This window comes from Pinus tabuliformis, chromosome 3_2 (genome assembly GCF_031772625.1).
Source record: "Pinus tabuliformis cultivar Carrire ecotype Pingquan chromosome 3_2, CPIR1, whole genome shotgun sequence".
NCBI lineage: Eukaryota > Viridiplantae > Streptophyta > Pinopsida > Pinales > Pinaceae > Pinus > Pinus tabuliformis.
In genome coordinates, this window is record NC_142302.1 from 357,426,084 (window position 1) to 357,439,181 (window position 13,098).

At 38.3% G+C, this 13,098-nt stretch overlaps 1 protein-coding gene across 1 annotated transcript; it reads left to right on the forward strand.

Moving 5' to 3' along the window:
* Positions 1-5,754: 5,754 nt before the first annotated feature.
* On the forward strand, positions 5,755-12,611 carry LOC149180934 (uncharacterized). The gene is made up of 4 exons (XM_089414037.1): positions 5,755-7,201; positions 9,042-9,113; positions 11,781-11,876; positions 12,538-12,611. The coding sequence occupies exons 1-4, from the start codon at positions 5,755-5,757 to the stop codon at positions 12,609-12,611; spliced, it is 1,689 nt and encodes a 562-aa protein (XP_089270163.1).
* Positions 12,612-13,098: the final 487 nt, after the last annotated feature.

Consider the following 13,098-nt stretch of genomic DNA (forward strand, 5'->3'; position numbering starts at 1 on the left):
TTACAACTTCATCACATCTTCGTGTGATAACCAAGATTTCCTTGCCCAAGGCGGGTGGGCGCGCCCTCACATGAGCTACCTTCCACACTTCACAACCGAACCTTGTTTTCGTGCACGACGGGCGGGTGACTCCACCCGAGTCACCCTTCGTTTACCTCCGCACGGTGGGCGGGCTACCTCACTCGAGTCATCTCTCAACCGACAACCGAACGACGAGCACTCCTTGGCCACGCTTTCCACTCGATACAACTTTGTCCGATATCCTGTGCGGCCTCGCCCAAGGTTGGGCGCATAGAGCTGCGCCACTCTTTGCTGCGGCTGCACTCTCAACTTCGCACCTTTTCCTTGTATCTCTTGTGAAATGCGCTTGAATTTTTGATCGAAGGTTGATGCCTCAAATTTTCCAACAATGCGTCCATATATACACATCCATGCACGGTCAACCAACTCCACGACCGACCTGTGTTATTTTTCAACCGACGCCCTTCTATCACCAATTCGCTTGGTCGGCCCATCGACCAACGCCCGAACAACAATCTTTCCAACATCGGCTTTACTCCACAAATGCCCTCGTCCATCCTTATAAACATATGACTCGCTCCTCACTTGCACACGCACTCCAAGTGTTTGCTCGGTCATCTTTTGTTAGCTCGTGCGCTCAACCTTCGCACTTCGCACTGGCGGAAGAGTCAAGGACTGTAGGTCCTTACAGGTTGCCTCCATCATTTAGCCAATCACCATTATTTTAAACTAAAACAAGTGGGGACTTCTTTCTGGAGTCATCTAAGGAGATGGAGGAATTGCTGGGATGGCCAAAAGTGGTCGGAATCCGGGCAAAAAAAATTCAAAAAATCCTGTAGAGGCATTGTTTGAATCGTGTTTTTGATGGTGGAAATGGATTCAGCGCCAACAAAAACCTCTAGGACACCTAAAATTTTGAAGTTTAACAACTATAACTTAGATTTACAAAAATCCTTGCCGGATTTCCTTTAAATATGACAGGAATTTCCATAAATTTCTGGGCAACTCCTCCGCCTCGTTAGACTATGCGTAAAGATATGCGATTCTTTACATGTAAGTGGTTGTTGAATTCTGTCGGGGGGCAGTTTAGAGTTCTCTGCTTTTTGCAAATGTATCACTGGAATCCTGGAATCCGCCACGTGATTTTTGCTGAAAAAGTTAATTTTTTATTATTCAAATTGTATTTATACATTTGCAATTAATTCATAGATAGATGGAATGTTTAGGAATTTCTTTAATATATGTGATTTCAAAAAGTGATTTTATACTTTTATCAATTGTCTTAATATATGTGATTTCAGAAAGTGATATTTATACTTTTAACGATTGTTTTGTTTGTGTGAGTGGTTTTTGTGGTCCGAGCTTGTTCATATTCTTGTGCTTATTGTTATATCCATTTATATCTTAAGCCGTATATTTACTATCCATTTCTGGACCTCCCACCGGCACTCACATGCATTCGGAGATTGAGACTTCTTTTCGCCATAGTTTTCTTTTCTCACTTGATAGCTGTTCTGGTTTGGTGTCTGGAGGGAATTTGAACTGTCTTCATTTCATTAATCCTTTCTATATTTCACAGCCGTGTAAGCAGTTTAGTTTTCGTCTCGGGGATATATGGTGGACTTGCAAGGGTTGTTTTTGCCTTTGTTGTTGTGATGGTGTGTAGTTTTTTCCATGTTTTTGTTCTGTCTGCACTGGATACTCTGGTAATTCACTCCACTGCTAGGCAGTTGCACTCGGCCTGCTTGCCCTGTGTTTTCTGGCAAACTATTCCAGTACTCTCCCAGTATCACGTTGTTCCATGGTAGTAGGTGGCTATTTACTATCACATTCAATTGACACATGTCCTATAGATCTTTCCTCTTCTCGGATCTGCCTTACATTGTACTGTACCCCATCTTGGTTTTAATACCTCCCCAATCTTGAGTCATTAGTTCTGTCATTCTATTATTAGTTTATTCTCGAGTGTGATTTTCTAGCGTTGGTACTACCTTATATGATCTCTGGGTATTACTTATTCCTCGGTAATACATTTCCTTTTCTGGATCTATTACTATCTGGCATTCCTCTTTATTGACTTACTTGGGAGTTGTTATCCTTCGACCTATCCAATTGGGGTGGGTTTCAATTATTGCGTCTATCTCTTCAAGTCTGTGTTCGCTATCAGAAGGTACTAGCTTGTGTCATATGGTTTAATTCCTAGTGTATGATGTTTCTTCTCTCCATTGTCACTATCTGTCGCATATATTGTTTTGGGCATGTGGCTATCTGACGGAACCCCGATTTGGGTGGGGTCTTTGTATAGAGTGTTATGGATATATTAGACTCTGACACGTTGGCGTAGGAGGCGTTCATTCAAGCCACCCTTGCGGCTGAGTCAAATAGGTTTAATAGTCTGGGAGGTGGTCGTTGTAATAGCATGAAATCTCTAGATGGTTGGCACACCATTCTAGGGGATGGCTCTGCGCCAAGTGGTGGACATGCCTCCTCTGATATGCTGGGTGGTATCCATTCTCGTCATGATCGACGTACTGGTCATAAGGCCCAATCTATAAAAACAACATCTCCCCCTCCTGCACTGGTTTTTGACCTTGATCGACTTAGTGACCGTATCACCAGCCTGCAAAAACAAGCGCTTGTGGGGCGTTGGCATTTCTCTGATAAATCTGACTCTGATATGCAGTCCTGGATTGAACAGAAGTGGAAGACTATGCTTGGCTATATGCCAACAGTTGTGAGGTTGTTGTGGGGATGGTACAACTTCCATTTTCTGAGTCAGGAAGACTTACAAAAGACCAAGGCCATCCCATGGATTGATGGACGTAGTTTCCTGGAACTACATTCCTGGTTTATTGGGTTCAATTCCCTGAATAATACCCCGCAGAATAAACTAATTTGGGTGAAGCTGCCCGGTTTGCCGATCGAACTCTGGACGAAGCAGGCCTTGGAGGACATTGGGAATGCAATAGGGAAGTTTAAATATGTTGATCCTCGGTGTTTGGGGGCACCTGATAAGCGGGTCGCATGGATTTTAATCGAAAAAGAATATCGGGGTGGCTTCCTGGACCATATTGGTCTCCACTGGGGGGAGACACACCTTACCCAGAGGCTGGATTATTGGGGCGTCTCGTTCCGCTGCTCCTTTTGTCACCATACGGGGCACATGGTGGCTAATTGTCCTCGACGCAGGGGTGGACGATATCATGGACATAATCATATGGGGGCACCGAACAAGTTTCATCCGGCTGCTGCATATTCTCGGGGTCATGATACTCGTAGTCAATCAGGTATTTTTCATAGATCTCACTCTCAAAAATACTCTGCTCATGGATCTTCACGTGATGGTTTTTCTCCTCGTGACGGTATTTCCCCAGTTTATATTCCATCAACTTCCCATTCTTATGAGAAATCGGAACCCATCGCCATTCACTGTCCGGCTCCGCCTTCTTGCACAACCTTCCCGGATTTTTCTCCTCCTGGCAATATTAATCCCAAGTTATATCAGGCACATGACATCCCATCCACCTCATATGTAACCCACATTCCATCTCCCCCTCGTGTGCCTAAAACTCAGAGTCCTCGCATCAGCAGCAGCCCTCCGGTTACTCCTCGGCACTCACCTACCAACTCTGTCGGTAGTGACTTGGAATCACTACTAAACCGGAAAACCCTTAATCTCTGGTCACTTACTATCCATAAGCCGAACAGTCTTTCTTCCCCACAAATCAGTCCTACCTCGGCGGGGAACATTACTAATCAGCGAAAAAGTAACTGTGTTAGCCATCATTTTAGGGGTCATGCCAGAAAGATAATTTCACACTCCCCTATTGAAAACTTCCTTGTCGATGTACCGATTGCTGACATTCCATCTACTCGGGCCCTTGGAGCACTTATGCCTGCAAGGGATGTGCCATGACTGCTATATTATCTCTCAACATCTGGGGTTTGGGAACACCCTCAAAGTTCCTGGCTCTTAGGCAATTATTTCACTCTGTTCATCCCTGTGTTATTTTATTACAAGAAACCATGCATTCGGTTTCTAATGTTGTTGTTTATTTCCGGAAAATGTTCCCGCATTGGTATATTTCTGCCACAACCGCTGCTGGTCTATCAGGTGGGCTTGTGGTCATATGGGATCCGCTCTGGGTGCAGGCAAAAACTTTCTCATGCTCAGCCGACATTCTGATTGAGGCTTACTTTCGTGGGAAACTAGAATGTATACATATTCTGAACCTATATGGTCCATATAGGAACAGGACTTCCTTTTGGAAGGAACTGTTCGAATCTGGTATAATGAACCTAGCTTCATTGATTGTCACGGGGGACTTCAATTGTACAATCAGTATGGATGAAGTGTGGGGGAGGACAGCCAAAGGAGATCCTATTGCGGGAATGATTCACGAGGCTATCATAGAACATAATTTCATTGATATATGTCCACAATCGATCCTCCCTACATGGGATAATGGCAAGAAAGGGGAGGCATATATTGTGAAAAGGTTGGATCGATTCATCCTACATGAGACCTTGATGGATCGCCTGGGTAATGTAAATTCAGAGGTCATTAGTAATTTTCTTTCAGACCATCGGCCTATTGTATTGCATTGGCTGGCGGGGATCCACAGGTATGGTATGCCATTCAAATTCAATCATACTTGGCTCAAAGACCTTGAGTTTAATGATTTTGTAAGCAAGATATGGACCCGGCCTATTCAACAGGTGGCTTCCCCAATGGAACACATATTGGCTAAGTTGGATATTCTCAGGCGGAATGTAAAGAAATGGCAAAGACAAAAAACATTGGCTCAACAGAAGGACCTTAAGGAGATCGAACTGGAACTGGAATCTCTCCTTCCTTGGATGTCCTCGCACTCACTACATGAGGATATCAGGACTCGTATTCATGCTCTTGAAAGCAAGAAAAAGGATATCCTGTCTACTATTGAAGCTACTTGGCATTTGAAGAGTCGGGCTATTTGGATTAAGGAAGGTGACAAAAATTCAAAAAAATTTCATAGATATGCGAATCACCGGCGCAATATAAATTCTATTTGGGAAATACATGATGTGGAGGGCAGAGTCTTCCAATCGTAGGAAGCCATTAGTGGAGTTGTTATTGAACATTTTCAAAAGGCTTATGACGACAAAGGTGCGGCTGATGGGGAAGCAATGGTATGGGCGTTGGAGTTATTTCCTACCATGTTTAACGCGGAGGACAATGAAAATTTTATTAAAGAAGTCACTGTTGAAGAAATTCTGGCAGTACTTAAATCTTTTAAGTGGGATAAAAGTCCCGGCCGAAATGGGTGGTCGGCTGAGATCTTCATACACTTCTATGAAATATTTAAAACTGATCTCTTGCAAATGGTGGAGGAGTCAAGAACTAGAGGTAATATTCATCTGCGAATCAATTCAACTTATATAGCACTTATTCCAAAGAAATTTCCATCCCTCACATTTTATGATTATAGACCTATATCGCTTTGTAATCTTATTTATAAGATTATATCCAAAATTATTGTTGTTCGTATGCGAGGGATTTTGTCAAAGTTTATATCGCTAGAACAATTTGGTTTTTTACCAGATCATAAAATTCATGTTGCTATCGCCATAGCACTGGAGTGCATCCCCTCTATCCACACAAATCATATCAATGCCGACATTATGAAAGTGGATCTATAGAAAGCTTATGATCGTGTTGATTGGGGATATTTGAGAATGGTTTTTTTCAAAATGGGTCTGCAATTCAGTGGTGTAAATTGGGTCATGGCTTGCGTATTGAACATCAATTATGTAGTTATTATAAATGGCCTTCCCACTCATTTCTTTCGGGCCGGTCGTGGACTGCGTCAGGGCTGCTCATTATCTCCCTTACTGTTCATACTGGTCATGGATGGATTGAGCTTGCAAATCAAGAAAGCGGTGGTGGATGGTCATATACAAGCTTTGGAAATGGGTATGAACATCAAAATCTCTCACAGTCTTTTTGTTGATGACGTTCTTATAATGGCAATGTTAAATCGGTTCACTTGGTTGTACCTATTTCATATATTTAACAAATTTGCTATTGTATCTGGACTAAGTATGAATCTACATAAATCCATAGTATATCATGATGCTGGTGACTTGGAGGTGATTGAATATATCAGAAATATTTTTGGTATTGAAGCAGAACAAATGTTGCCTGGTATGCAATATCTTGGTTACCAGATTAAACCAAACTGTTACAGAAACTCCGATTGGCAATGGTTGGTTGATCGTTTCTTCAAGAGGGTTGCTGGATGGGAATTCCATTGTCTGTCTCTGGGGGGCCGTGTGATCCTCACACGGGCTGTGCTCACTCAACTTGGGGTATACTGGGCTCATTTATATCAGATTCCAATGGCTATACTAAAAAGCATCAATCGTATCATTGCTAACTTCATATGGTCGGGTTGTAATGATAGCCATAAAATTCACTTGGCCAAAATGACTCATATTGCCCGACCAAGAAACAAGGGGGGATGGGGCATTATGGATCTGAATCTCTTTGGTATCTCACTTCGGGTGAAATCACTCTGGCGTGCCATTTTTGGCTCTGGCTTATGGAGTATGGTGATCAAACAGAAGTATATGAAAAATCGAGATTTCATATATTGGTTCCGCAATCAAAGCATTGGTTTACCAAGTGGATCGGCCATTTGGAACAACATGCACAAGGTGTCTTATATTTTCTTACAACATTTGGTTTGGAGTATGGGATCGGGGCATTCCATAATCATTGGACTGGACAAGTTTCTAGGTGTTGGTCAGGATTGTTGTCTTCCTGACAATTTATTGCATTTTCTATATGATAATGGTATTTTCTTATGGAACCAACTGATCAGCTATTGGAAGGATAGATATCCCATATGGAAAACCGCAAATGAACTGGGGATGGCTGATAACCTGGCACTGGAATGGAAACATGTTTGTGAGGCTCTTAAAGCTTTGGGAATATGCCGAGAAGATCAACGTGATAAAATGGTATGGGCAGGGAAAATGAAGGATGGCAACATATGTGTTGCTGATGTTTATGCTATTTTGTGTGACGGAAATGATAACAATATGGAGGATACCATCCTCAAGGCTCTCTGGAGTAACTATATTCCTATCAAAATTATATGTTTTGCATGGCTGGTATATCAAAACAGTGCAACAGGTATGGAAAAAATTAGCAGAATATTTTGGATTTACATATCTATTTCACCATGAATTGCAGATTGTATGGGGTGGTGGAGTAAACAAAAAATAACCTGGCACGCCATCCTTCTATTTCTTTTTTGGTCCATTTGGAAATGGAGAAATATGTATATTTTTTAGAATAGGTTAGAGGACTTTGAGCTGATGCATGAAAAAATTATTTCATTACATGCTTTATATCCTTCACAAGATGGTATCCCAAAAGATAAGGTTGATACGAGCCATGGTCCCCACAAGGAACTTTCATTTGCTTGCTTTAATGGTGCTGCTCAAAATAGCATATGTGGTTGCGGTTTTTGGATAAACATATCAAAGGATTTACAATATAAGGCTCATTGGAATGCTGGCTTGGGTACAAACAACAAGGTCGAGGCTATGGCATTATGGGGAATGTTGTGGTTAATAAATTTCCTTAGTATTCTGGAGATCCATATATATGGGGACTCGAAGATCATCTTGGATCATGTCAAAGGGAAGGCACAAATTAAAAAACAAGAATTGCATGGCTGGTTAAGGAGAATACAAGGTCTTTGGAATCAACTGGGGCAGCCCATAATCTGACATATTGGAAGAGAATATAATCAGGTCACTAATGAGCTATCAAAAAATGGTCTTCATGGTCCAATGGGTGAAGTGCAGATGGATATTATTATGAAGGACAAGAGGATCAACGGAGTGGAATATACATTTCCTGGATAACACTATATATGATATTTTTCCTTTTTTGTATAAGAGTTTTGTTTTTTTGTATGCAACAGGTATTGACATAGGGTGGAAACACAAAACATTATATATTATCCCAAAATAGGTCGATATTGTTTTTATATCAGCAAGTGCACTACTTGGAAATAACTTTTTTCATATATGTTTATTACTTCCATGTAGTATTTATCAATTCCTCTATTAAGACTGTATATGACTATCCATAGTTTTATATGTGGTACCCTTTATTTTACGGTTCTCATAGAAATAACTGGATTATCTCCTGATGTTTATGTGGAATATTATGTACATAATCCATATAATTAATATATAACCTTTTTTATGCTGGGAAAAATAAACACTGAAAATATAACATTTAAAAAATGGAAAAGGTAACATGCTAAACTTTAGACTACGCTATTCTCGCTCATCATTGTGTTCTGTACCATTGCTCGGAACTATTTTTAGCCTTTCAAGCTGATCAGCCTTAACATCTGACATTCAAGTACATTTTGGCGCTTGAAGTTTCAAGTGGCCATCGTTAACAGTTGAAGACGAAATAATGTTCCGGCCGTGTTCCTCTGCCAAACAACCATTCAACCTTCCGGTTATGTTTTCTCTGTTATTAACAACGTTGTAATATTTGTTAAGTGGTCAGGTCCCGAAGTTTGAAATGCACTATGATGTTTAAGTTTTAAAATTTTATAGTGTAATTTGCTGAGTAATTTGTGGTTTTATTGAATAGTAAAATCATATTACCTTGGTTTATATTAGAGATATATATTGATGAAAAAATGATATAATATATTGAGCATATAATAGCGTAATATTAGTTGGTTTAAAAAATAGAATAAAAAGATATAAAAAAGTATAAAAAATGTTAATGAAAAAATAAAAATCTATAACATTAAGATTTTTTAAATTAAGAAAATGTATAAATTTAATTGATATGAGTTAAGTAATGTGGTTTTTAAAAATATTGTTAGAAATTCATTAAATAAAACCTAAATCGCAATTAAAAAAAACTATATTATCCATTTTCACTGTAAGAATCATTGCCTCTAATTTATATTAGGCCTCTATTCGTTATATCACAGAATCGATTCCGCTTCTTTTGCCTCTAGTAGCGGGCAGTGAGACTATTGACGGAGCAAAACCCGATTGCAATGGTACTGCGGAAGCACAATAAGAACAAAGAAGATCCAAGTGAGGTACAACCATAGTGGGGATAGTGAGATCTAATTCCTCTTTCATTATCAAATAATAAAATTTGAATCTCGTATGTTGAAATGTATCATTAATGATTAATTTGTTTTACTTTATTCCAGTTTCAGTACAATCTAATTTACTTATTTTTTATTTGTCTTTCCAAAGCTTATATTGCCGTTTCATTTTCATTGGTTATGCGATTTAATATTTTCCAGCACTTCTGTGTAATTGTTACTTTTTCTACACCTTATCTATTTTTACATTATTGCTCCGGTGAAAAGACTGGTTAATTCTATAATCAAGATATATATCCTTCACTAATACGTATTTTTTATTCAATAATATTTTAGTCATATATTTTAACCGCGTAAAGGAGAAGAAACCAGAGATCCTCTTCATTAGTGGAGCAGACTTATTCTCTTACAACTTTTTTATTAATAATTAAATTATATATCACTTAAAAAAATTATTTTTATAATTAATTGTATTAAATGTGGGGCTACATTTGATAGTGAAGAAATGATTACCTTTTTCAATTTGATATTACTGTGTTAAATTTTAAATTTTATATTAAAATTAATTAAATAGAATATATATTTACATATAGTGTTGGAAATATTTTGATAACTAATTATTAATTTTAAGTTTTCTCTTATTCATTTATTTTTATTTTTAAGAATTTTAGGTTTTTATTTTTTAATGGTTAGTTTAGATGCTTTTATCTTTCTTCTTTTTCCTATATCTTTATTTATATTTTATTTAGCGGTTTTTTTCTCTTAGGCATTTTGTCTTAATGATAGATCTTAGATTTGAAAATCAAATCATGGAGCATATTCCAAATTTCTCATCTTCAATTTGAAAATTTATAATTATTTGAAAATTTGAAAATTGTTATTATATATATATATATATATATATATATATATATATATATATATATATTCTTCTATTTATATGATGATGATTAATGTTTACTAAGATTAATATGGTTTATCAAACTTTAAGAAATAAAAGATTATTTGAGATTATTTGATATTTTATTTCTATAATGAAAGAAGGGAGAGAGGTGTTCCTAGATCACCATAGTTTTGTTTCCCTAACAAGTAAAAAATGTTGGTAGTGTGGCAAAGATTTATTCCTGTAATGAAAATAAGGGAGAGAGGCGTTCCTATATAACCATAGTTTTGTTTCCCTAACAAGACAAAAATGTTGGTAGTGTGGCAAAGCTTTTGGAAATGAGAATGGATGCGATTAGTTGAGATTATCCAATATTTTGTTTCTATAATAAAAGAGAAGGGAGAGAAGCATTCCTAGATCACCATAGTTTTGTTGACCTAACAATTCAAAAATGTTGGTATTGTGGCAAATATTTTGGAGATGAGAATGGATGTGAGTAAGAGTCGGGCAATCCAAGAGAAAGTGTTGTTCAACCCTCTTAGTATCACAAAAGTGACAGTCTCTTTCGTCCCAAGGTGTTTTGCGAATTGACGAATATGAGATGTCACTTTGAAGCTCATCATAATTAGTTTTTATCTTAGAAATGTGCATTTTCTTATTAGCACTAGTCAAGACAGAAAGATAATTTTGGTTAGCAGATTTTGGTTAGCAGATTGGGGTTGATCGCCTCCTTATAATACCTTACTATCATTTTTCCCTCTAACTCCTTATCATCCCACAACTTATTCTTAAAATTGGAAGTAATAATATTTTTAATACTATCCTTATTCTCCAATGCCTCACTTGAGCTTAACGTGTGGGTTTTGGCTAGTGTAAGAAACAATTTTGGGGAACCTCTTGGCTTCCATGTTGTAAAACTTCTTTTTATACATGAGATACCTAATCATAGCCATGCTTTCAAAGGGATAAATGCTAGCTTCAATTAAGAGGATAAGGTAGGGAGTATTTCCTTTAATATTATGGTTGTAACTTATAAATTGCTTTTGGATCATTTTGATCTTCCTCATTGATTCGCTAAATTACTAGAACACCAAACCTCACATCCATATAAAATAATAAGGGTATAAGAGTATCAAAGAGGAACGTTTTTTACTCCATACCCAAAGATTTGTTGACTTACACTCATTTTCAAGCCCATAATACACTCATTTTCAAGCCCATAATAAATTCTCTGACAGTCTATTATCCTTTTCTCAATACTAAAATTCTAATTAATAATGATGCATATTAATACTCGTATATTTAACAATATTAAAAATCACACTATATATATTTATAAAAATTTAATAAATAAACAAATGAATTATAATTCTATATATATATATATAAAATTGTAAACAACTTTTAAAAAAATAGTTATAAATATATTAAATATATGTAAACGAACCTGTTGACACCTAATCCGAAACGGATGAGGTGAAGCCGGACAGTCATCTAGAAGATGAACTGATCCGTTTCTGTACATGTATAAATAACAATAGTTGAATGAATAATATCATAAGTTGATTTGCGCTCATTAATTTCTGACCTAACCTGGCCTGACATGGTATCAGAGCACAGGTCCCAGGCTTCAGAAATAGCGTAACTCCTCCTGCCTCATAAAACCTCTGCTCCCTGGCGCACCAGCGCTGCATACGCTCTCTGCTCTTCTGACATCCCTTCTGACATAGCTGCATACGCCCTCCCTTTCGCTGCGTTGAGGTCCGTTGCTGTATGTGGAAGTCGTGGAAAGGTCTCCGCCAGGTTACCATACTATCAAGGAAACGGTAACGTGTTATTGTAAGAAGAACTGCGTTAAGGTATTGACTGTATTGAAGCTGTGTTAATATATTAAGAGCTGGTTTAAACGTATTGAAGACTGCTTTCAGATTTTTTAATGGTTGAGTGCGTATCTTCTGTTGAAACCTGTTATGTTATTGAAGCCTGAGTTTATGGTATAAAACTGTGACTGCGCCTTTACGCTGTGGTGACTGCGCCTTTCTAGTCTCAACCACTGGTATGAGCCCCTGCAAATAAAAATGTGGTGAAGGCTCGGCGGTGTGCGTTGAAGAGAGCCCGTTGTGTAGAGCGTAAGCCCTAAGGTGAATGCTGCTGTGTGAAAGCAGCGTAGTTTCTTGTAGCTGTTCTGTTTGAGTCTGGCAGCGTTGGCGGGTCTATGGTATTACCAGCAGCCAACACCTGTTTGAAGTAACTGATTTGTATAGACATGAAACTTGTGGACGCCGAGGGTCTCTGGAGATTCATAGTGGAAAGCAAACGAAGTCCGTGGTGACGTTCTGAACGGTGGTAGTGACTGCGCCTTTTTTTTCTTTTAACTGGATGCCTACTTTAATGGCAAGCTAACACTGCGTGTTTTAAATGCTGAATGCCTATTTTTTAAATAAAGCTAACACTGAGTTGATATATGAGAACTGTGTTTGTGTGAAGACAAGGCCGACACTTGTGTTCTGGACAGCGGCTACCATGCCGTGAAGACAAGGCCGAGAAATGTGTTTGTGTAAATGACAAGGCCGAGAATGGTATTTCACATTGGACTCAGATGAAGATGATACCCTCGAAACTCTGCAACAGAAACATGGAAAGATGTCTGTGATGAATGGTATCAAAGCGTTTTCATGCAATCTATATATGTGAGCGCCCTTTTTTACTGCTAGAACAGTGTATTGAGCACCCTTGTTATATATATACTGTTGCATAAGGCAATCATATAAGGATTTTTTTTCTCTCAAACAGAAGTATATTTTGGCAGAGATTTTTTTTTTTCTTCACAGAATGCATTCAATCATTTCAATGGTCGGAATAGTTCTCACTGGCAAGGAGAACTATTCTGAATGGTCTCGGATGGTGAAACACACCCTCATCTACAATGAGCTGTGGAAAGGAGTGTGTGTTGGAGAAGAAGACAAAGACCCTGTGCAGCCCACATCAGACAAAGAACTCGCCATTTGGGAAAACAAGAACAGCAAAGCCTTTGCATTGATCGCAGCA